Genomic DNA, 23180 nt, shown 5'->3' on the forward strand with positions numbered 1-23180 from the left:
TTAGCGTGCTGTGACGCAACTTCCTGTCGCCTTCTACACCGGCGGGCTGTGAGAGGTGTGTCGTTTCCGGCTTAGACAAAGCTGATTCCGCGGCGTCCACTCCACACCACCACCATGCCCAAGTGAGTAGAGCTGGCAGATGAGAGGAATTATGGAGCGATCGCTATTTAGTATATAGATGAGGGTGTGCGGCACCTGTGCTGCGAGAAAGGGTTATTGATTCAGAAGCTGTAGCCGCTATTATTATACTTTTATTCAATAACCGCTGTGTTTCGTTTACAGGTTTTACTGTGATTACTGTGACACCTACCTCACGCATGACTCGGTAAGTACCCCGAGTTTTCCAATCCTACATGACGTGCTCCCCCCCCGCTGCTCCTGGCGCCGTCACACAGCAACAGCGCTGGCGGCTTCTTTCTGAATTACGTCTGGTTTATCTGATTAAGTCAGGGCTTGACAAGTATTTCTAAAATCTAGGAGCCAGACCCGGGCAACCAACCCCCATGGCCACACCACTAACGGGGTACCCCAGGTAAAGCACCCTTCCACAGTCCCATTACTGAGCAGCTAACCCCCCTCTCCAAGCTACCAACCCACAGAAAGACCACCCCGGACAAGCAAAGCCACTGCCAGCAGTGGCTGAACTAGAGCGGTGGGCCCAGGTGCAAGAATATGCTTTGGGTAACCCTATGCAGTGCCCCATTAACTATGCCCCTTATAAAGTCCCCCCTATGCATTGCCCCCAGTAGTAGTCCCCCCTTATACAGTGCCCCCAGTAGTAGTCCTCACTATGCATTGCCGCTAGTAGCGCACCCCCTTATACAGTGCCCTAGTAGAACCCCCCCCTTATACAGTGCCCCAGTAGTGGTCCCCCTATGTAGTGCCCCCAGAAGTTGTCCCCATATACAGTGACCCCAGTAGTAGTCCCCACTATGCATTACCCCTAGTAGCGACTGTACAGTGCCCCAATAGCGGCCACCCCCCCCTCTGCATTGCCACCTGTGGCAGCCACCCCCCTCATGCAGTGCCCCTTACACACCAAAAAACCCATAACTACTGTATCATTCGCTGCCGGCCCCCATGCCCCCGCAGGCTGCCCGCGGTCCTCACCTCAGGAATCAGGATGATGACTGTCTTGACAGTGACACAGTGTGACACAGCCAGGACCAGCCGTGCCCAGCCCTGTATCACCGACCACCGGCTCCCATGTCCCCGCAGGCCGACCGCGGTCCTCAGCACTGCACTTTCAGACACACAGCCAGGAGGAGCAGCCGCTGCCCAGCCAGCCCTGTATCACGGTGCCCCCTGTCCGCCTGACAGTGACTCCAGTTTCAGTCCAGTCTCCGGTGCAGGTACAGCAGTCAGCGCGGTTGCCTCTCTCCCCACACGTCTTTGACGCCGGCGCCGCCCTTGTTCAGCGCAGCACCCAAGACACCACGGGGGCTGCAGGGGCAGTAGATACACCACTGGGAGGCAGGGGGTTGCTGAAAATGTGGTCGCCAGGCAGCCAAATATGGTCACCATGGCGACCTGGCCCCGGGTTTTGTCAAGCCCTGGATTAAGTTCATGTTGAGCAATCGTTCAGTAATATTTCTGTAGTCCGTGTGGAGCAGATTACATAAAATGTGATATTTGTGGTGCCTCAACAAGCTCAAGTTTGGGACTGGGGAGTCCTGGAGTGGGAGCAGTGAATGTGCCTGGTGTGACTAGTGGAGTGCTATCCTGCCTCCTCCCACCCTGTTTTAGTCGTTTGTCTCCCATGCCCTTGGGTAAGGTAACCGCCTGAGCAATGCAGAAAGGAGCTGCGCTGTTGTAGGTAAGTTGCAGCTCCTTAGCTATTGGGGCCCACTGGGTGTGTTCTGGATAATACATATGTTGGACCATCATTCACTGCCAGTGTAAAGTAGGGCTGGCCACTAGCACTGGCAGTGCGCCTGGCACTTGGCACAGGAGAAGCCGCTTAACGCAGCTAATACCATGTATTTGGGCATGTGAATACACTCCCCATGACCAGTCACTTTAGACGGGAGCTATATACAATTGAATCAACCCCTAAATATGCTAAAATGTTTCTCAAATTTGAAGTAGGTATTGTAATAAACCATTCTTTTCTAGCCATCAGTCCGAAAGACTCACTGTAGTGGCAGGAAACATAAGGAAAATGTTAAAGATTACTATCAGAAATGGATGGAAGAGCAAGCCCAAAGTCTAATTGATAAGACCAGTAAGTTGTTTTTATTTAATACTAAACCTAATAGCCCAACTTAAAACAAAAGGTGTATCTACATACAACATTCAAAAACCAGTTTTGCTAGTGTTGCCAGGATCAGTTTTCTGACTTGGAAATGGTAATGTAATTTTATAAAGTACATTCGCTAGCTGTGTGTGCTCTTGCATTGTTTATGGGTAAGTGCACTTAAGTGACATAAAAATGTGTAAATTCTGTTCACCAGTAAGCATTTGTTTGTTTTCCCATGTATTTCAAAGTGCCAGTGATGTTCCTCGTCTCTGTGTATTTTGTATAGGATAATTTTTAGAGTGCTTAAATTTACACTGATCCCTGATTGTGAGAGCTAGACATCTCGGAGACATCTACTGTCTGCTTATTTCAGTTTACCACTATATCGTCTGTTATTTTGCCACTGTATTACTTCTTGCTCCCTGAGAACTCACACTACACTTGTCTCTCTTCAGTCTAATATCTCCCTTTCCTCCACTGCCCTGCGTCCCCTATACTCTTCCTCTACCTCCATTTCATGATTTGTCCTTCTCTCCTCACCTCAACTCCCCACCCCCAAATGTCTGAAATGCACACTGGAATACCAGATTAGTCTGCAATAAAGTGACACCTATCCATGACCTCTTCACCTCTATCTTCTCACTATGACAGAGACTTGAATATCTGACTAACACCGCCTTTCCCTTTTTGGGTCGTTCCCACTAAACCCTCTCTACTCCTTTTGAGGTCCACTCAGTCCGCGCCTCCGTCCTAAGTATTTTTGCATTGCTATTATCCCCATGGTCCAATCTCCCATTTCCTTTTATAATGTCTGTTGTGCTCCACCAGTTTTTCTCCTGAGACCTCTCCTACCTCCTTGTGGGGAACTTTAAAGTTCTGATGGATGATCGATCCAACCCTGCTTTTAATTTTCCCCTATGTATGATGCTATACAGAACTCTTGTAGTGCTTTATAAAAATAATAATCTACAGTTCTATAAATGGTAGAGGGCCATATTATCTCAGTTGAGGCATACAGTACCAGTCGAAGTAAGTCAAAAAAGAAGTTTCAAGATTTAGACAAAGGCTGCAGGCGTTTCTAAAGATGTGAGAATCAGGGCCACAGTGCGCCCTGTGCCGGGCTGCCACCTGCCCTCCCACTGAGCGCATACCATTACTGTCAGTGGGTGGGGTTCTTCATCACTGGGCAACTGCGGTCTCTCCCTGCAAACTTTTGGAGCTGGCCAGTTTGCGGCCATTGAACTTGCCGGATTCCTCTCTCTGCGGCACTGGCCCTCTTTACTGCTCTGGTGGTATGTGAACACTGCATTCTTGACTGGCAACTGGTAGGCAACGCCCTTTTCCCCCTCTCGCATGCAATGAGCACTGGGTAATGAATTCCACACTTGTAGCTATATTTTCTCCATAGCATATTTTTAAATTGTTCTTTTTTTTTTTTTTTTTTTCTTTTGAAGATATTGGGCAACAATGTTCTAATTCTTGCCTATATTGTTGGAAGTTCACCAAAGTCTTACCAGTTGTAAAAGTCGATTCAGGATTCTTGTTAGATGATGGAATTTAGCTAAAGTATATATTTTTTTTATTTTGACAATTTTCATTTGGCATATATATGTCCACACTACTAGGTGTAATCCATACTTGCCAACACTCCCTCATTGTCAGGGAGACTCCGTGAAATGGCAGTACCATTTCCATGCATTTGTTATAATGCGCAATGATCCCTATGGCTAAGTGCATTTTCTGTAATGTATCAGTGTATTTTCATCAACAAATAGATTTTACTAACTGCTTTTGGGTGCAATTACATTTGGTTGTAAAACACCTCTCAGATGTAGCAGTACACATCCACTTTACCACCACGCTCATAGGTGCTGCTTTCACAATCTTCCTGAAATGCTTTTTCAAAAGTAGGCAAGTATGGTGGTTATCTCATGTGGTAATGTGCAATTTGGTGCTGTTTTTTTTTTTTATTTCTTTTTCTCTTTGGAAAGCTTGTGTGTTACCCCTGTATTACATGGCTGGTTATTATTTTAGACTTGTTCCTTAGCTGAATAATTTAGCAACATGTTCAAAGATGGATTGTAATGCATTATGGTTAAATGGGGAGTAACTAATTGCTGAACACTAACAACTAAACACATTAGCCAGCATTGCTGAAGCATATACCATGACAGGATGCAATATGTGTGTTTGGTCTATTTTGACTTTAACATTCATTAGTGTTCCTGCTAGACTGTTTTAGCAGGGCATCGCGCCCTGCCCAATTTTAAAAATGAAAATGTACCCTGTCTTTATTGTGGCGCCTTGCTGAAACAACCTGCGGGCCGCAGTGTCCTGCGTGTGCGATAAATTGCTGTTTTGCGATCACGGCTGGTGAGCAGATGCCGTGCACATGTGAAGGGACGAATGTAAGAGCAGAATTAGCATTCCCGCTAGGCTGTTTTAACGTGGCGTTGCACCCTGTCTGTTTTCCAAAAGGCAGAATGCGCCCTTCCCCTGTGGCAGCGCCCCACCAAAACATGGTTGGAAAATTTGCAGGGCAGCGATCACCACCGGTGAATAGATGCCATGCGCATTCGCCCGACATCTATTCACAGAGAAAGGCGAGCTTGGGGGCAGCCCCCCCCATCCTGGCACACGCAGGAGTGCTACTTTCTAGACCCGGTGCTGGACCCAGTGTGAGCACTAAGAATGAGAGATGGTTCCAAAGGCAGCAGCCAGGGAAACTGTAGATATTGGGTAGTGGTAAGTATGTCACCTAGATTTAGTATCCGATTTCTTTGGATTGCCGATATTTACAGACTGCTCTCTAATCCAGGTTTGGACAACTGCTTTATGTGGGGGGTCACTTAGGTTATATACACCTTATATGAAATCGGCCTCTTTATAATGTAAACATACCCATCAGTATCCAACACACACACTTAGCTTTTACATGGGAGCCCATGCAGAGAGAGATGGAACCGTGGGACAACAAATGTTCTTCCTCCATCCTTCACCAGTGAATGCTCTGACTGTGACCTAACCATGTTGTGTAGAGGAAGTGGTCATATGAAGCCCCTATGGAAGGCATTTGTGGGCTGGATTAAATTGCTTGGCAGACCTCGTGCGGCCCGCAGGTTTTGTTTATTGGTGTGTTGTTTTTTTTACCACTCCTGCTGTAATCAATTTAGTGTTAATAAAAGTGTATAATATTTTGTCACATATGAATTAAAACAATTCTAAGCTGGCATGTGCAGTGACAGATGAAGCCCGACGTATAATGTAAAGTTATGTAACAAGGCCATGGGGAGTCTTCCTCATACTTACGTAAGATAGAGTTGTTTGCAATGGTGGGATATTTAGGAATGCCAGATGACCGTAAATGCTCATACCAGGCAAAGGCTAATAAAATTCATGAGTATTTAATAATGGTGGATAGTCTCAGTAATGCAAACATATTATTGCTGCTGTAGAAGTTACTAGTCAAACCACATTTGCTATATGGGGTATAGTTTTGAGAGGTGTGGTTTGAAAGATAACAGTTAAAAGGTCGACACACTTTTTGTAATTTAACCCTAATCCTAACTTTAAAAATGTTGAAAACCCATTAAAAAAGTGTCGTCCTATTGCATGTCTACTTTCTATCCGGATACCGTTTTGGGCACCTAACTATCAGTAGACTTTTGAGAAGTAGCAAAAAGTAATGTTTTGAGGAGACCTTGTTACTGTGTATAAATGATCAGGGCTAGGCAATCTTTCAGCATGGTCATTTGGATTGTGAGGAGTGTGACTATCTCAGGTCTATATACTGGTTCTTTGTGGTGGGCACAGGCATGTAATAGATCAGGAGATGTCTGTGATGCTGTAGGTTGCTGTAACCTCGCCTCTGTGGTTTTATAAATGGCAAAAAGGATGAGAGTAAAGAAAGGGTCCTGTGAAACTGATGCAAGAACACTGGGGAGAAACATCTCCCCTGATCCAGGAGCCCCATCTATAATGAGCAATACCATTTCAAGATGACTTGATAGGAAGGTGTCAGGAGGGTTTTTGTAAGCAGATAGAGTAAAGAAATAGAACTGAGCGCGAACAGTATAAAACGAATTAAAGAGAAAAGGAAAAGGGAAAAAAAATAGACAAATGGAAAAAAAAGTGTGTGGGGTAGAATGTAATAGAAGAATCAATAGTAGAGATGTGGTGTGACTGGATCATGCAGCCCACCAAGAAACTGTGCTTTCTGGCTGGAGAAGATTGTAAGCTTGCGAGCAGGGCCTTCCTACCTATATATTTGTCTGTTATTACCCAATTTTGTTCTATTTGTTTCCAATTGTAAAGCGCAATGGAATATGCTGCGCTATATAAGAATCTGTAAATTAAATAAATAGAGATTGAATTAAGAAAGAAAAGAGGGGGGAGGTTGAGTGGAGCTGGTATGGAATCTACAAGAGATAAAAGAATATGTGGGAGAAGGGGTTGGCGTTAGAGGGCCAGTAATTCTGGTCATAGCAGACCAGGGAGAGAGACGTTTTGCAGGTCATACCAAGGTTTCCACAGTACATGAAACCTATCCACCATGTTGTTTTGAAGGCTCGTTATATATTCCATCTTAGATGCGTACCAAATCGTGTTTAGTAATTCTTGACGAGAGACGAGGGTTGCTTCCAAGCCCTAGCAATTTGGTATTTAGCCACACAAGTGATATGGAGCAGTAGCTTGTTGGCCTGTTTTGGTAACTGGCGGACCGGGGCACACGGGGAGAGGAAGATGTGCGGGCGGAGTCGACGTTATGACCGAACTAAGCACCCTACTGGGATATGGTATCTGTGGGCAGGTCCACCAAATGTGAAAAAGGGTACCAACCTGGCCACATTGGTGCCAGCACAACCTTGATACATTAGGGATTCTTTGATGCAGGCGTTCAGGAACAAGATACAACTAGTATATAGTGTTCACTCTAGATCTGGCAGAAGACAGGGCATCGGACCTAGAGCTAGGGCCCTTCTGCGCGCACTCGAATAGGGGGTGTGGCCAAAGGGGGCATGTTTTTATGACGTGTCCCTTTTTCGTCACTTCTGGGGGCGTGCCCGGCACTTATAGACAGGCCGGGCAGCACCCAAGCTCTGCGGTCAGTGAACGGATGCCGGGCGCATGCGCCCGCCATCCATTCACCGGCAGTGATCGCTGCGCCACAGTTTTGACCACCCGTGGAACACTGTGACCTGTGGGTGGAGACAGAACCCGCAGGCTGTCTCAGCGGGGCGCCACACTGGAGGGCAGGGTGCTTTCTGCCCTCCAGAAATGGGGCAGAGTGCTGCCGTCCCACTAAAACAGCCTTGCGGGAACGCTAGGTATACACCTTGTACAAGTTTATTTTAATGGAAACGCTAATTGAACATTTTGCAATATTAGACCGAACTGCCTCCCAAGTGTCCTCACCCAAAGAAAATCTGAGGTCAACTTCCCAAGAAAGTTCATGAGGGGCTAAGGGCGGAGAAACTAGAGTTAAAATAGAGTGGTACATTTGGGAAATAGTGCTTCTGTGCAAGGGGCGGTAGATGCATAAACGTTCCATTGGGATAAGATCCCTAGGGGAAGCCGAGGAAAGAGGAGTCGACAAAGCTCCAAATTTGGAGATATTGGAAAAAGCAGGAGCTAGGTATGGGAATGTCTTTCCTGGATTTCTGCAAAGGATTGAGGAGCAAATGTGCCGGACATATGCTGGTAACGAGTAATGCCAGCTGCAGCCCAAACAGAAGCCATGCGAGGGAATTGGCCCGGAGAGAATAATGGATGGTACCATAAGTGTGTTTGGGGAGAAGGAAAGGTGCAAAGATCAAATTTTGTGGTAAGAGACTCCGAGACAGACAGTTGGAGTGATCGAAGGGACCAATATTACTGAGTAAGATCTATGCTTGTGAAGAAGCCATGGCTGATATGAAATTAAGTCCACCCTACTCAGCTCTCCATTTAGGTCTACCCACCATTTAGTACCCTTTGGGGAATGCCACGCCACCAATTGGCTAAGACAAGTGGCCTGAGAGTATTTGGAGATGGACGGCAGGCCCAGACCTCCATCTGGGGACCTCCTTAAAGAGTATTTTCCTGCGTAAACGTGGCTTCCGAGAATTCCAGATAAACCTGCTGAAGGAGGATTGTAGTGAAGCTAGCACTCGAACAGGGACCGCAACAGGAAGGGTTTGGAAGAGGTATAACAGTTTAGAGAGGACGTTCATCTTAATTGCATTAATGCGGCCTGTCCAGGAGATAAAATATTTGTACCATCTGGAAATGTCCTGTTCAATAGACTTAAAGAGGGGAGGGAAATTGGCTTTTGTAGAGGCTGTTGTAGGACTTAGGTTAGGTGGATTCAAAGATATTTCAAAGAAACCTTCCTCCAGGTGAAGGAAGTTTAATTGTAATAAATCATCACTTTGCGATGTGAAAGGGCAGCGCTTCAGACTTGTCATGATTGATTTTATAACCGGAAAGCTGTCCATAAGTGGAAAGTTCATGGATAAGGTTTGGAAGGGATATTAGGAGGATGAACTCAGAAGTTAGGACTCTAATGTCCAAGGAGGTGGATAAGTAAAGCCTAAAACACCTCCAGACATTTTTTTTTTTTATAGACTCATTAGATAGTCATGGATAACAACAAGGTTAATGAGGGTAAAAAAATAAATAAATAAAATAGTGAAGGGAATGAGAGGAGAAGTAGCTAAGAGCAGAGGCTTCCTCTTAGTGTGGTGGGGAAATAGATATTCAAGAGAGAAAGGACTGATAGACGGTAACAGAACAGATCACAGAAAAAGAACAGCCAAGAAGAGAATCACAAAACAATGAGGAAAGAGCAAACAACCAATGTTACATTGTAAAATATTGTTAAATATAAAATAAGAAAACAAAATAAGTGATATGTCCATAATAAATTGGAAACTACCATAAGGGTTGTTAAGATTATAGAAGTTGGAGCGGCTGAGGGGGTCCAGCCCACACACCCAAAAGAGCTGTAAACATGACAAAGGTGTGAGAGGTAGCATCTTCTGGCATCGTGCTGGACCCCCTCATAAGTACCCCACTACAAAACATAAACAGTGTACAAAATATGGCACATTGTACGTAAAGAGGTACAATACAAGTGTGGCTAGCTAAAGAGCATTGAAAATATATCCTAACTTGCCTAATGATACATAATCAACATATAGGGAAAAATACGATGTAGAACATGCTTTCATAACTTAGAGCAGGGATGGGGAACCTCCTGCCCGGGGGCCGTATAAGACCCTTGGAATCATTTGGTCTGGCCCTCTGAGCTTTTTTTCTGCTAGCCTCATCTGGCTAGCAGGGTGCGTAGAATGGCTATCTGCAGCTAGAATCTGTGCAGCCTGGAGCATCCTTAAGATGCTTCAGACTGTCACATTGCTGCCCTTACAGCTCTCCAGAGCATCCTGGGGATTGCTCTAATCACCGGCGATTGCGACCCCATGTGATGTCATGCAGAGTGAACGTGGCCTGCACCAGGCCTGCGAATGTTCTATATATCAAAATGGCCCTCAGCAGAAAAAAGGTTCCCCACCCCTGACTTAGAGTACATGAATAATGGGCACTGTGTGGGTTTAAACTGTGAGCGACAGGTATATAAAAATGGTTAACCTAGAAAGAGTAGGCCATTCACTGTGCGCTGACAACCCCCCCCCCCCCACACACACCTCCAGAGGGAGGAGCAGTAGTCTTTTTTTTTTTTTTTTTTTTTTTTTCCCTCCTGACTTCAACATGAAAAGATTTTGTTTTGACATGACGCTCAAAAGGGCCACAAAGTTGTCCATGAGACAGTCTCCACTTAGGTTAACTCCTGCCGATTTAATTGTCTGTCCCTGTGCTTTATTTATTGTCATGCAAAGCCGACTCTTACCAGGAATTGGACTAGTTTGAAATGAAAGGAAAAAGAAATACACAGCGCTTAGTTATACCCTATTAAGAATGACTGAGAATAAGTTATTCTAAAAGTATACTTTATATTAAATAGAAAAAATTTACACAATCCAATAGCACAATAATTTTTCATGCTTTCAATATACAAATAAAATGTGGTACATTCATAACTGTCAGCAATATATGTTTACTAGAAACTAACCACATGCTATAAGATATAGAATGTGTAAACCAGACAGCTTTTTAGAAAAAAGTAAAAAATAAAAATGAGGCGGTTATGGTTGATTGAAAGTTATTTTGTAGCAGCCCCTAGTAGTATAGTTATAAAAAAAAAAAAAAAAAGTATTTTTGTGTCTGTGCTGACGTCCCAGCACAGATACTGGTAGGTAGATTTGTATTTAATAATGCCAATGCTGGCTTGAATTCCGGGTGATCCCCGTAAATGTCAGATCCCGACTATGTCCACACCCAGGAGTCTTGAAAGTCTCTAGGTTTAGGGCTCCCGGGGGGGATTTAGGGTTAGGCACCCCCCCGGAAGGTTAGGTTTAGGCTAGGGGAAGGGAGGGTTAGGCACCCTGGGGAGGAATTAGGGTTAGGCACCTCCCTGGGGGACTTGGGTTTAGGCACTTAGAGGGGGGGATTAGGGTTAGGCACTGGGGGGAAGGTTAGGGTTAGGCACCCCTAAGGAGGGTTAGGGGGGGAGGTTAGGTTAGTTAATACTTACCATATCTGCCAGCCGCTGTCGAGATTTGAACCGCTGGACTTGCATCCGGCGGTAATTCATACTGATTCCCTTTTATTGCATGTGTTTAGTTTCTAGTAACAACATATATTGCTGACAGTTATGAATATACCACATATTTTATTTGTATATTGAATGTATCAAATTATTGTGCTATTGGATTGTCAAATTTTTTTTTCTATTTTTATAAAGTATACTTGTAGAACAACTTATTCTCTCATATTCTTAATAGGCTATAACGAAGCGCTGTTCTTTTTTTTTTTTTTTTTTTTCCTTTTTATATTTTGTGTATTTTTTAAGCTTGCCAGCTTCACGCATGCTGCTGGTCTGCTGAATGCCTTATCTAAAACACTGATTTCTACTTCAGGGTCCATAGGGGGTCCACAGGGTTGACCCGGGGGTTATAGCTGGATCAGGATCCATGGGCACCACACAGTTAAGCTTTTAGCTCCCAGGATGCACTTGGGTCCTCCCCAATACCCCGCCCCCGAGCCACAGGCACCTCAGTGTAAGTTGGTGCCCGGCCGGAGTCGGTCCCGCGCAGGGGGCTGCAAGAGCAGCCCCCAGAAGCTTTTTATTTTAGATTTATTTTATCTCTTTTTTTTCCTACAGACGGCAGCGAAGGGCTGTCTATACAGATGCCCACGCTGCCGCACTGATCCCCCGACTGGCGCCGCGACGCCAGTACTGATCTGGGGGTCGCGGCGGGAGGACAGAGTCCGTACTCTACCTCTCAGGACTGCTGCCGGAGTCGCCGGGGATTCAGTTAAGCCGCGCGTCGCTGGCTAGCGGCGGCGCGCGGAATGCCTTCAGATGCAGTCCTTTAGCCTCCGGTCCTGGGGACAGACCGGAGGCTGCTGGCAGTGGCGGCGGGCCCCCCCATAACCCGTGGGACCACTAGACCACCAGGGATAACAGGCAAGCGGGAAGCCAGCATCCCTGGAGTTATGGCCAGCCAGGGGAGGAAGCCTTCCCTGTTCAGAGGCTACTCCCCTCAGCTCAGCGCGCCTTTCAGCACGCAGTCTGGCGTCGCTGAGCTGCAGTCTCTTCGGCCACTCCTCCTCTGAGGTCTCTGGGGGCCATTTTCTCACAATGGCAGCGCAGATCTCAGGGAGCACGCGGACCGGTCCCCCTGTGTACCTCTCCCCTGATTTAAGGACAGTGTACACAGCACTATAGCCCTCCCAGACACTGAATCTGGGAGGTTGATTGTAGTGGAAAGGTGCAGTGAGTATGTCTTCTCTGCATGGTATGTGACTTTTGCTAGTGCTGCCTGTCTGTGCTTATTTTCCGCTTACTGTCAGCTTATACCTGTCCCTTTACTTCTCATACAAGCCCTACAGGTGTGTGGGGGAAGGGTGTTTCTACTGACCTCACTTATATAGATCACGTATTTGTGAGGTTCGTCACATACAGTTGTGTGCGACACAGTGCCATATTGTGGGCTTTTGTTCAACACACCGGTGAGTGCGTTTACTTCTGCCCTGTTGCCAGATATATAATATATTCTGTCATGTCAGACGAGGAGGTTGAGCGCTCAGTGGCTCCGGCGTTGGCCTCCTGCGGACGCTGTTCTGCAGGAGTGGATAGGGAGGATTTGTCACAGGATGGCCTGTGTAGTCGGTGCCAGGTGGCTCCTGGCCCATCCAGACCTTCGGTGACGCAGGAACCACCGTGGGCGATGTTTTCTCAAGTGCTGGTGTCTATTGCGGATACAATAGTGGATACCCTGGCTAAATCCAAGTCGGCTTTCCTCCCTTCGGCGGCACTGCCTGCTAAGGTTCGGAGTTCGGCTTTTCATTCCTTTCGGGTTCAGGGTAAGGCAAAAGGTCAGTCCTTCCCGAGACAGTCTGCGAGTAAGACTGCCTCTAAACCCAAGAAGCAAGCCTGGAGTGCTCGGCGCCCTTCTTCCAAGCAGGAAGATAAACCTGCGGCCTGATGGGACGGGCCTCCCTCTGGGGGACCTCAGAGTGGGAGGCCGACTTCTTCTATTTACCCAGTGCTGGCACAATACCACCACGGATGCCTGGGTTCGAGAAGTGGTCTCCCAGGGGTACGCCCTGTCTTTTCGGCACAGACCACCCCACCAGTTTTTCTGCACCAGTCCTTCTCAGGACAAGACCAAGGCGTTACAGATTCAGGAGGCTATAGAGTCCTTGCTGAAAGCAGGGGTCGTTGTTCCCGTTCCTCAATCACAACGAGGGACGGGGTATTATTCGTCTGTTTCTGGTGCAGAAACCCAATGGTTCTCATCGCCCTATTCTCAACTTGAAGTCTCTGAACAAATTCCTCAGAGTTCCCAAGTTCAGGATGGAAACGTTACGTACCATCATTCTGGCGATGGAACCGGGGGATTACATGGTGTCCCTGGATATCCAGGACGCCTACCTCCATGTTCCGATAGCACCTTCGCACCAGCGGTATCTGAGGTTCGCTATCCTTCAACACCACTATCAGTTCCGAGCGCTACCCTTTGGTCTCTCCACTGCACCTAGGGTGTTCATGAAGATTATGGCGGTCATGGCCACACATCTTCGGAACCAGAATGTACGGCTGCTGCCGTATCTGGACGACCTCCTGTTGCTAGCGAGCTCCCCAGAGGTACTGCTTCAACATCTCCACCTGACGATCGCTTGCCTGCAAGCACACGGGTGGTTGATAACTTGAAAAAAGTCCTCCCTGATTCCATCTCAGCGGATGGTTCATTTGGGAGCCCTGCTGGATTCGCGTCAGCAAAGGATTTTTCTGACTCCGGAGAAGGACGCCTCCCTACAGCTGCGGATACGCAGTTGCCTGAGCAGTCGCCGCCTGTCGGTCCATTCGGCTATGAGAGTTCTGGGGTCCATGGTGTCGACATTCGATATGGTGGAATTTGCCCAGTTCCATTCCCGGCCCCTGCAGGGGCTGATTCTATCGGAATGGAACGGGTTACCTCACCGGATCCGCTCTCAGGTGCTGGTGTTGTCTCCGGAGGTTCGGCAATCTTTGACTTGGTGGCTTCAGACAGCTCATCTGGTCGAGGGGCGCCCCTTTTGGATCCCGGACTGGGTCCTGCTCACGACAGATGCCAGTCTCCGGGGTTGGGGGGCAGCGACCGGTTCATTGTCTCTCCAGGGTCGTTGGTCTGCGGAAGAAGCACTTCTCCCCATCAACATCCTGGAACTGCGGGCAGCATACAGGGCCCTGCAGTCGTCCGGTCCCGCTCTTCACGGAAGGACGGTACAGGTGCAGTCCGACAACGCCACCACGGTGGCGTATATCAACCACCAAGGAGGAACTCTCAGTCGGGCAGCGATGTCGGAGGTGTCTCCCATCCTGACTTGGGCGGAGTGTCACATTCCAGCGATCTCGGCGGTCTTCATCCCCGGAGTCCTCAATTGGGAAGCGGACTTCCTCAGCCGTCACGACGTACATCCCCGGGAATGGTCGCTTCACCCAGAGGTGTTTCAGCTATTCGTGGACAGGTGGGGACTGCCGGAGCTGGACTTGATGGCCTCCCATCACAATCACAAGTTGCCCGTTTACGGGTCAAGGACAAGAAACGCAGGCGCAAGTCTGGTGGACGCACTGTCGGTGAAATGGACGTTTCACCTGGCGTATCTGTTTCCTCCGATATCCCTACTTCCTCGGGTTCTGCGGAAATTCAAGCAGGACGGCAGCACGCTCGTGCTGGTAGCTCCGGCGTGGCCCAGACGTCCTTGGTACTCCGATCTCAGGAGCCTCTCCATCGACGCTCCGTACCTTCTTCCTCAGCGTCGGGACCTGTTGTCTCAGGGGCCCTGCCTTTACCCGGATCTGGGTCGGCTGTCTTTGACGGCGTGGCTCTTGAGACAGCCGTCTTGAGGTCTCGGGGCTTCTCCAGTTCGGTTATTGGTACCATGCTCAGGGCACGCAAGCCTGCTTCAGCACGGATTTATCACAGGGTGTGGCACACTTACTTTCAGTGGTGTGAGTCCAGACATTATGATCCTCAGGTGTTCCGAGTTTCTAGGATCTTGGAATTTCTTCAATCAGGATTGGACCTCGGCTTACGCCTTGCATCCCTGAAGGTTCATGTGTCCGCCCTGTCCGTGTGGTTTCAACGGCGGATTGCAATACTGCCGGATGTTCACACCTTTTTCCAAGGTGTTCTCAGGATCCAGCCTCCCTTTGTGCCTCCTGTGGCTCCTTGGGACTTGGCGGTGGTTCTACGGGTCCTGCAGGGTCCTCCGTTTGAGCCTCTTAAGTCGGTGGAGCTCAAGTGGCTGACATTTAAGACTGTTTTTCTCCTGGCAATTGCTTCGGCCAGGAGGGTGTCTGAATTGGGGGCGCTTTCCTGTCGCCCTCCTTTCCTGATTTTTCACCAGGACAGAGCGGTGCTCCACACTCGTCCTGAGTTTTTGCCCAAAGTGGTTTCGAAGTTCCACATTAATCAGGAACTTGTTGTGCCAGCTTTTCAGTCCCCTGACCTTTCAGCTGGTGAGACTTTCTTAGATGTGGTCCGGGCGCTTAGAATTTATGTGGACCGGACGGCTTCAGTTAGGAAGTCTGATTCCTTGTTTATCCTCTTTGGTTTTCACAAGAGGGGTTGGCCTGCCAACAAACAAACGTTAGCCCGTTGGCTTCGTTCCGTTATTTGTGAGGCTTCTGCACAGGAGGGTTTACCTGTGCCAGCCTCTGTTAAGGCTCATTCCACTCGTTCTGTGGGTCACTCTTGGGCTGCTAGACGTGGTGCCTCTGCTGTTCAGCTGTGTAAGGTGGCCACTTGGTCTTCAATTCAAACGTTTTTGAGTTTCTATGCGTTTGACACCTTCGCCTCTGAAGATGCATCCTTTGGGCGCCGGGTGCTCCTTTCAGCACAGGAGCGTCCCCGGCCTTAGTTGAACTGCTTTGGGCCATCCCCAAGGTCAACCCTGTGGACCCCCTATGGACCCTGAAGTAGAAAACAAGAGATATGGTAAGAACTTACTTTTGTTATCTCTGTTTCTACGAAGTCCATAGGGTCCACAGGGCGCCCGCCCTGACGCACCTGGCTTCAAATGGGCTGTGTGGCTGGTCACCGGTTTTCCGTCTCCCATTTCTGTGAGTATGGTTTCTTGTGTGTTCCAGTCTTCCTTCTCTCTGTTCCATATTCTCCTCCGGCCTAGGCTGCTTACCAATTGACGTGCCTGTGGCTCGGGGGCGGGGTATAGGGGAGGACCCAAGTGCATCCTGGGAGATAAAAGCTTAACTGTGTGGTGCCCATGGATCCTGATCCAGCTATAACCCCAAGGTCAACCCTGTGGACCCTATGGACTTCGTAGAAACAGAGATAACAAAGGTAAGTTCTTACCATATCTCTTGTTATTTAGTGCCGGGATTTGGGTAGTTTCTCTACCAATTGCTGTAGTTTGAAAATTAAAGAATCGTTTTTCACATAAATGAAATGGGAACGGTAAAATAAAAAGGAAAAACTGAAATTTTATATCAGTAAACAGGGATTACATACATTTTTCAGGAGAAACTGGATAATGCGCATCAGTCTCTACATGGTACAGGTTGAGTCTCCCCGTATCCAAATATTCCGAGATACGGAATTTCCCGAAATACAGAATTATTTTGGCATGACTGAGATAAAGAAACCTTTTTTATTTTTGATGGTTCAATGTATACAAACTTTGTCTAAGGCACAAATTATTAAAAATATATAAAATTAACTTCAGGCTGTGTATAAGGTGCATATGAAACATAAATTAATTTCATGTATGTACGCAAACTTTGCTTGAGCCTCAAAATTATTGAAATTTTTAACAAAATTACCTGCAGGTGTGTGTGTATAGGGGGAATATAAACATAAATGCATTGTGTGTGTATATATTTGGATCCCATTACCAAGATATTTGATATACGAATATTCCGTTATCCAAAATACCCCTGGTCCCCCAAGCATTTTGGATATGGGAGACTCAACTTGTATAACAAAGTTCATCGATCGCTCGAACGTCCGTTTTTTCTTTCATTGACTTGCTTCACTAAAATCATCATTGTCTTTCAGCTGCTGCATTTCAGCAAGGAAAGATACCACCAACACCTTTTGCAGCTCCACCAGCTGGAAGTGCCATGATCCCACCACCACCCAGCCTAGGTAGGTATTCTTTTTCTTGTTTATGGGAACTGGCATTGTGTTTTGTGAGCCTAAAAATATATAAATTATATTGCATTGTATATTCCATTATCTTTATAGGTGGCCCCCCACGTCCTGGTATGATGCCTGCACCTCCAATGGCTGGCCCCCCAATGATGCCAATGATGGGACCTCCACCTGGGATGATGCCAGTCGGACATGGTGAGCTGATTTTTACACACTATTTGTAACCTGCAAAAGTACCAGTGCATTCATCTGCACCGAACAATTTAAGCATTCTAAGCTTTCGGAGTTACTAAATTGAAATGTACTTGGTTTGCTCAATGGCATTAGTGTGCTCCCATCCTATTGGTTAATAGTATAAAGCTGAGTACACGCCTGGCTGACGGGTCGGCCTTTTGGCCGACCTATCTAACGTTTGGTAAGTGCATACACGCTTGCCAATCGTTAAGCCATTGTGTCTGTGTCACATCACAACTGGGCAGGTATTTAAAATTGCTCGTCCAGTTGCGATATTAGTAACTGGCAGGTCCCTGCAGCAAGTGTAAGGGCGGTTGGCGGGTTGCCCGTACACACAGGCAGACATGCCGTTATATCGGCATTGGCTGTGCAGCAGGGCAGATGCGATATGTCTGTACACACTTGCTGATGTGCTAAAGATATATCGCCCGTTCAATGGAGCAGGCAATAGCTGTTGGTGTGTACCCAGCATTAGTCTAGAATTTGCTTTGTTGGAACAAGGACTATTCCTTGTTTTCACTATATGGGGATTAATCACTGCCCAACATTGGCAAGTTTGAATTATAACTTAACATCTCTCTTTTAGAGGTTAATTCATTGCAGCGTGCTGCGCACATCCCAGCCATTTAATGTGGGCAGTACATCGCTAGTTCTCTCCTGGGGGGAAGGGTGGTGGGGGGGTGCAAGATAAAACTTGTGATATTGATGGGTGCGATGTCATTCCATAATGGCACATCGTGGCTATTGGGCAGAACTGAATCACTCCCTTGTTCCCAACAGATTCAGGGCATCCAGCCAGATGTTGTCTTGTGTCTACTGCTTGAAGTGTGTTTTCCACTACTCTCTTAAACACGTACCAATGTGATGGTTGGTGTCACTTGAATTTTTTATTTTTTTTTCTAAAGGTTGCCAACAGAGTTTAGACTGATTGCTAAAATGGAATAAAATATTTTTTTTAGTGACGCGTAGAAGCAATGTGACTTCCAAAGCCACCTTTATTGTACAGGAGCATATGTAGCAGGAATAGTGGGTTACAACTACATTTTTAGGCACCAATTGTGATGTCAAGCTTCTAGTTGTTTGTACTATAAAGTCATGCAGAGTTTCTTACAGCCATGGTCTCAAGTTTTGAGAATGACACAAGTATTGGTTCTCACAAAGTTTGCTACTTCAGTGTTTTTAGACCTTTTTGTCAGATGTTACTATGGTATACTGAAGTAATATTACAAGCATTTCATAAGTGTCAAACGCTTTTATTGGCAATTACTGTACATTTAAGTTTATACAAAGAGTCAATATTTGTAGTGTTGACCCTTCATTTTCAAGACCTCTGCAATTCACCCTGGCATGCTGTCAATCCTGGGCCACATACTGACTGACTGGCCGCACATTCTTGCCTAATCAATGCCTTTTTAGTTTGTCAGAATTTGTGGGTTTTTATTTGTCCACCCACCTCTTGAGGATTGACCACAAGTTCTCAATGGGATAAGGGAGTGGTTCCCAAACTTTGTGCCGCGGCATCCTGGGGTACCTCGGGACTCATGTTGGTGGTCCAGCACCAAATCAAATTCTTTGTGGTCAATCTAAAGTAAATATGTGCACAAACAGAAGCACAGACCTGTCCACCACTATATAACCAAACATAAGGATGACAGCTAAGCACAATTTACTTCACTTTACTACTTCACTAAATTTTTTCTGAATTTCACAATAACAAACTTTTAGCTTAGGGGTGCCATGAAAACAATGCTGATACACGAGGACGCCGTGATTCAAAAAAGCTTGGGAACCACTGGGATAAGGTCTGGGGAGTTTCCTGGCCATGGACCCAAATTTTCTATGTTTTGTTTCCCGAGCCACTTACCGTATATACTCGAGTATAAGCCGAGTTTTTCAGCACATTTTTTGTGCTGAAAAAGCACCCCCTCGGCTTATACTCGAGTCATGCCCGCATGGTACGCTGCTGAGTAGCGTACCATGCGGGCCGCGGTGCAGACTGTGTCACTGTGACACAGCCTGCACCGCGTGTGTAGCGCTGACCGGACGGAGTTCGGTCAGCACTACACACTGCTAAACACACAGCCGCCGGAGCCGGCAGCTATGTGTTTGGTATAATCAGCAGCCGCTGAGAGTCTGTCAGACTCTCAGCGGCTACTGCTGCTCCCACTGCGGGAGCCATCTTCCGGCTCCCGCAGTGGGTAATGGGAGAGACGTCGTCATGACGACGTCTCTCCCATTATGCAAAGCGGCGGAGGAGCCTGTAGCAGCGTCGGGACCAGGAGCGGGGTTACAGGTAAGTGTGGGTTTTTTTTTACATTTCTTTCTACTGGGGGGGCTACTACAGGGGGGTATATCTCTACTGGGGGCACTACCAGAGGGGGGGGATTAATAATGGGGGAACTACCAGGGGGGGGATGTTGCTACTGGGGACACTACCAGGGAGGGGGGGAATACTGGGGGAACTACCAGGGGGGGGATGTTGCTACTGGGGGCACTACAGGGAGGGGGGTTAATACTGGGGGCACTACCAGGGGGGGATATTGCTACTGGGGGCACTACCAGGGGGGGGGATTAATACTGGGAGCACTACCAGGGGGGGATGTTGCTACTGGGGGCACAACCAGGGGGGGGTTAATACTGGGGGCACTACCAGGGGGGGATATTGCTACTGGGGGCACTACCAGGGGGGGGATTAATACTGGGGGCACTACCAGGGGGGGATATTGCTACTGGGGGCACTACCAGGGGGGGATATTACTACTGGGGGCACTACCAGGGGGGGATATTACTACTGGGGGCACTACCAGGGGGGGATTACTACTGGGGGCACTACCAGGGGGGGATTACTACTGGGGACAGTACCAGGGGGGGATTACTACCAGTAGCTACTGCATTTCCCACCCTAGGCTTATACTCGAGTCAATAAGTTTTTTCCCAGTTTTTCGTGGTAAAATTAGGTACCTCGGCTTATATTCGGGTCGACTTATACTCGAGTATATACGGTAGTTATCACTTTTGCCTTATGGCAAGGTGCTCCATCATGCTGGAAAAGGCATTGTTCGTCACCAAACTGTTCTTGGATGGTTGGAAGAAGTTTCTCTTGGAGGATGTTTTGGTACCATTCTTTATTCATGGCTGTGTTCTTAGGCAAAATGTGAGTGATTCCACTCCCTTGGCTGAGAAGCAACCCCCCACACATGAATGGTCTCTGGAGGCTTTACTGTTGGCATGACACAGGACTGATGGTAGCGCTCACCTTTCCTTCTCCGGACAAGCATTTTTCCAGATGCCCCAAACAATTGGGAGGATTCATCAGAGAAAATAACTTTACCCCAGTTCTCAGCAGTCCAATGCCTGTACCTTTTGCAGAATATCAGTCTGACCCTGATGTTTTTCCTGAAGAGAAGTGGCTTCTTTGCTGCCGTTCTTGACAATAGGCCATCCTCCAAAAGTCTTCGTCCTGTCATGCGGAACGGTAATACTGGTGGCTCGGGCTTGCAGAGATGTCATTAGTTCACCGACCTACATAATCTGTCCATAGACAGTCCTATCCTCTTCCTTTTATAGAGGGATCTGCTAACGCAGGGTCCTTGCCGACATCTGGACTTACCTTGTCTGGTTTTGGCGCTTGAATATTCCTTCCTGAGAGCAAAAGGTTTTCCAATTCTGTCATTCAAATGATGTTGGGGCACGGAAGCCTGCTTCTGCCTGCATCTATTACAGAGGCTGGCATTCTTTTGGTCAATGGTGTTCCCAGGATTCACCTATAGCCACACCACACTGGATATGCCAGATCTCTTCTGATCTTGGAGGCTGTGACGTGTTGGGCCTGTATGTTACTTGGATGGGAGAACACCTGGGAATACTAGGTGCTGTAAATGCTCGCCTGGCCACTTTGAGAGTGCAATTTTCTGCACTGTCAGTCTGGTTCCGGAAGAATGCTTCATTACCAGATGTTAGAATTTCTTTCCAAGGAGTTCTGTGAGTTCAGTCTCCCTTTGTTCCACCGGTAGCACCTTGGGATTGGTCTTTGGTTCTAAAGGGGTTACAATTGTCCCCATTTGAACCTTTTAGACTCTGTAGTGGTTGACAGCAAAGACAATTTTTCTTCTAGCTATCTCTTCTGCTCACAGAGTCTCGGATTTGGCAGCGCTCTCTTGTCGCTCCCCATTTTTTATTTTTTCACAAGGATAAAGCTGTTCTTCATACAAGGAAGGGTTACCTTCCTAAGGTAGTGTCATTTTCATGTTAATGAAGAAATTGTGGTTCCAGCTTTTCAGGCTCCAGACATTTCTGTAGGTGAAGCCTCCCTGGATGTAGTTCGTGCTCTCCATATTTATGTGGAGCGTACGAGTTCTGTTAGAAAATCAGATTCCCTTTTTGTATTATGGTTTTCACAAACTACAATGGGCAGTTAGTAAACAGACTCTGGTGAGATGGCTGCACATGATTATCGACTTGGTGTATACACAGGCTGATCTTCCCGTCCCAGGCACGGTGACAGCGCATTCTACTCTGTCTGTAGGGCCATCATGGGCATTCACTCTTGGTGCCTCTGCTAAACAATTATGCATGGCTGCCATGTGGTCTTCTGTCCACACTTTTTTCTTAGGTTCTATCCCTTTGATACTTTTGCGCCTCAAAATGCTTCCTTTGGGCGGCGAGTTCTCCTTTCTGCTCAGGAGAACTCCACCCTAAGAGAACTGCTTTAGGATATCCCCATGGTAGCCCAGTGGATCACTATGGACCCCAAAGAAGAGAGTTATGGTAGACTTGCCTAGATAACTCCTTTTCTTCAAGGTCCACAGGGCACCCACCCTGACGCACCTGGCTTCATTGCGTGACTTTCTTTCGGTCACAGTTTTCCCTCATCTTCTGTAAGAGTGTTTTTGGTGAACGAATGTTCTTCCTTCTCTTTCCTTGAGGCTTGTTAACTAAACTAAAGTCCTATGGCTAGGGGTGAGGTATATATGAAGGAAGACCGAGGGCATTCTGGGATCCAAAGCTTTAACTGTTTGGTTCCTGGTCTTCCAACCACAATATCCCTGTGAACCCTATGGACCTTGAAGAAAAGGAGTTATCTAGGTAAGTTTACCATAACTCTATTTTTTTTTTTTTACTGATTTACGGTCATTAGGCTTTAAATGCGTGTGATAAGCATTAGGACTGTTGGCTTTGTTTTTACCTAATAATTTTTTTTTTATATATATAGGTATGAGACCACCTATGGGAGCTCACATGCAGATGATGCCTGGACCTCCAATGATGCGCCCACCTTCCCGTCCCATGATGCTCCAGTCTCGGCCAGGCATGGCACGACCTGACCGATAGGCATTTTGTCCAGCATTCTTTCCCTAAAAATTCAAGCCCAAAAGTGAGGGTAATAAGGTGTCAGCAAAACTTTGGCCAATATATTACTAATGTTGGTGTACTAAAGCAGTGACGGATACCACCATGTGTCTGTGTTTTTTATTTTGTATTTTTTTTTTTTTCTTATCATTTTCTGTTTAAAAGATTAGACTGGAGAGCAGTTTAGCACAACTACTAAAATACATGTGCTGCTGTATGGTAAAAAAATTTTTTTATTGTTTTACAAAATACATCATACAAGTTTGGCCACCAATAGCTGGAGAAGATTTACTGTGTTTGTTTTTTTTTTTTGTTTTTTTTTATTAACTTCATTTTAATTTTAATACAATTGCTTTACTTTTATAGAACTTCAATTTTAAATTAAAGATTTTGTGTAATACATGTTGGGCTATTTTTTCCTCCCCATCACACATAAAACATACATAGGTGCTGTAATTTGGAAATAAGCTGAATACATATATCCCAAATGATCAACATTTGTTTGAAGAAGTTAAACGTCCTATAGGTATTTTTATTACTTGGATTATCCACTTATAAATAACCATGAAGCTGGGGCTACTAATTAAAACAGACTACTC

The 23180-nt window shown here is 46.8% G+C and overlaps 1 protein-coding gene across 1 annotated transcript; it reads left to right on the top strand.

The window, feature by feature from the left end:
- The first annotated feature begins 4 nt into the window (after positions 1-4).
- SNRPC (small nuclear ribonucleoprotein polypeptide C) lies at positions 5-22944 on the top strand. Its single transcript, XM_088461156.1, has 6 exons — positions 5-122; positions 283-325; positions 2116-2224; positions 16903-16992; positions 17092-17193; positions 22445-22944. The coding sequence occupies exons 1-6, from the start codon at positions 115-117 to the stop codon at positions 22561-22563; spliced, it is 471 nt and encodes a 156-aa protein (XP_088317282.1). The 5' UTR covers positions 5-114; the 3' UTR covers positions 22564-22944.
- Positions 22945-23180: the final 236 nt, after the last annotated feature.

The sequence above is a fragment of the Taudactylus pleione genome, unplaced genomic scaffold (genome assembly GCF_031769625.1).
Source record: "Taudactylus pleione unplaced genomic scaffold, aTauple2 ptg001021l, whole genome shotgun sequence".
Classification (NCBI taxonomy): domain Eukaryota; kingdom Metazoa; phylum Chordata; class Amphibia; order Anura; family Myobatrachidae; genus Taudactylus; species Taudactylus pleione.

Excerpts from the sequence above, each read along its gene's own strand:
- SNRPC (XM_088461156.1), top strand. Across the intron at positions 2,225-16,902 it reads AAGTCTAATTGATAAGACCA|CTGCTGCATTTCAGCAAGGA; the intron begins GTAAGTTGTTTT and ends ATTGTCTTTCAG. Across the intron at positions 17,194-22,444 it reads GATGATGCCAGTCGGACATG|GTATGAGACCACCTATGGGA; the intron begins GTGAGCTGATTT and ends TTATATATATAG.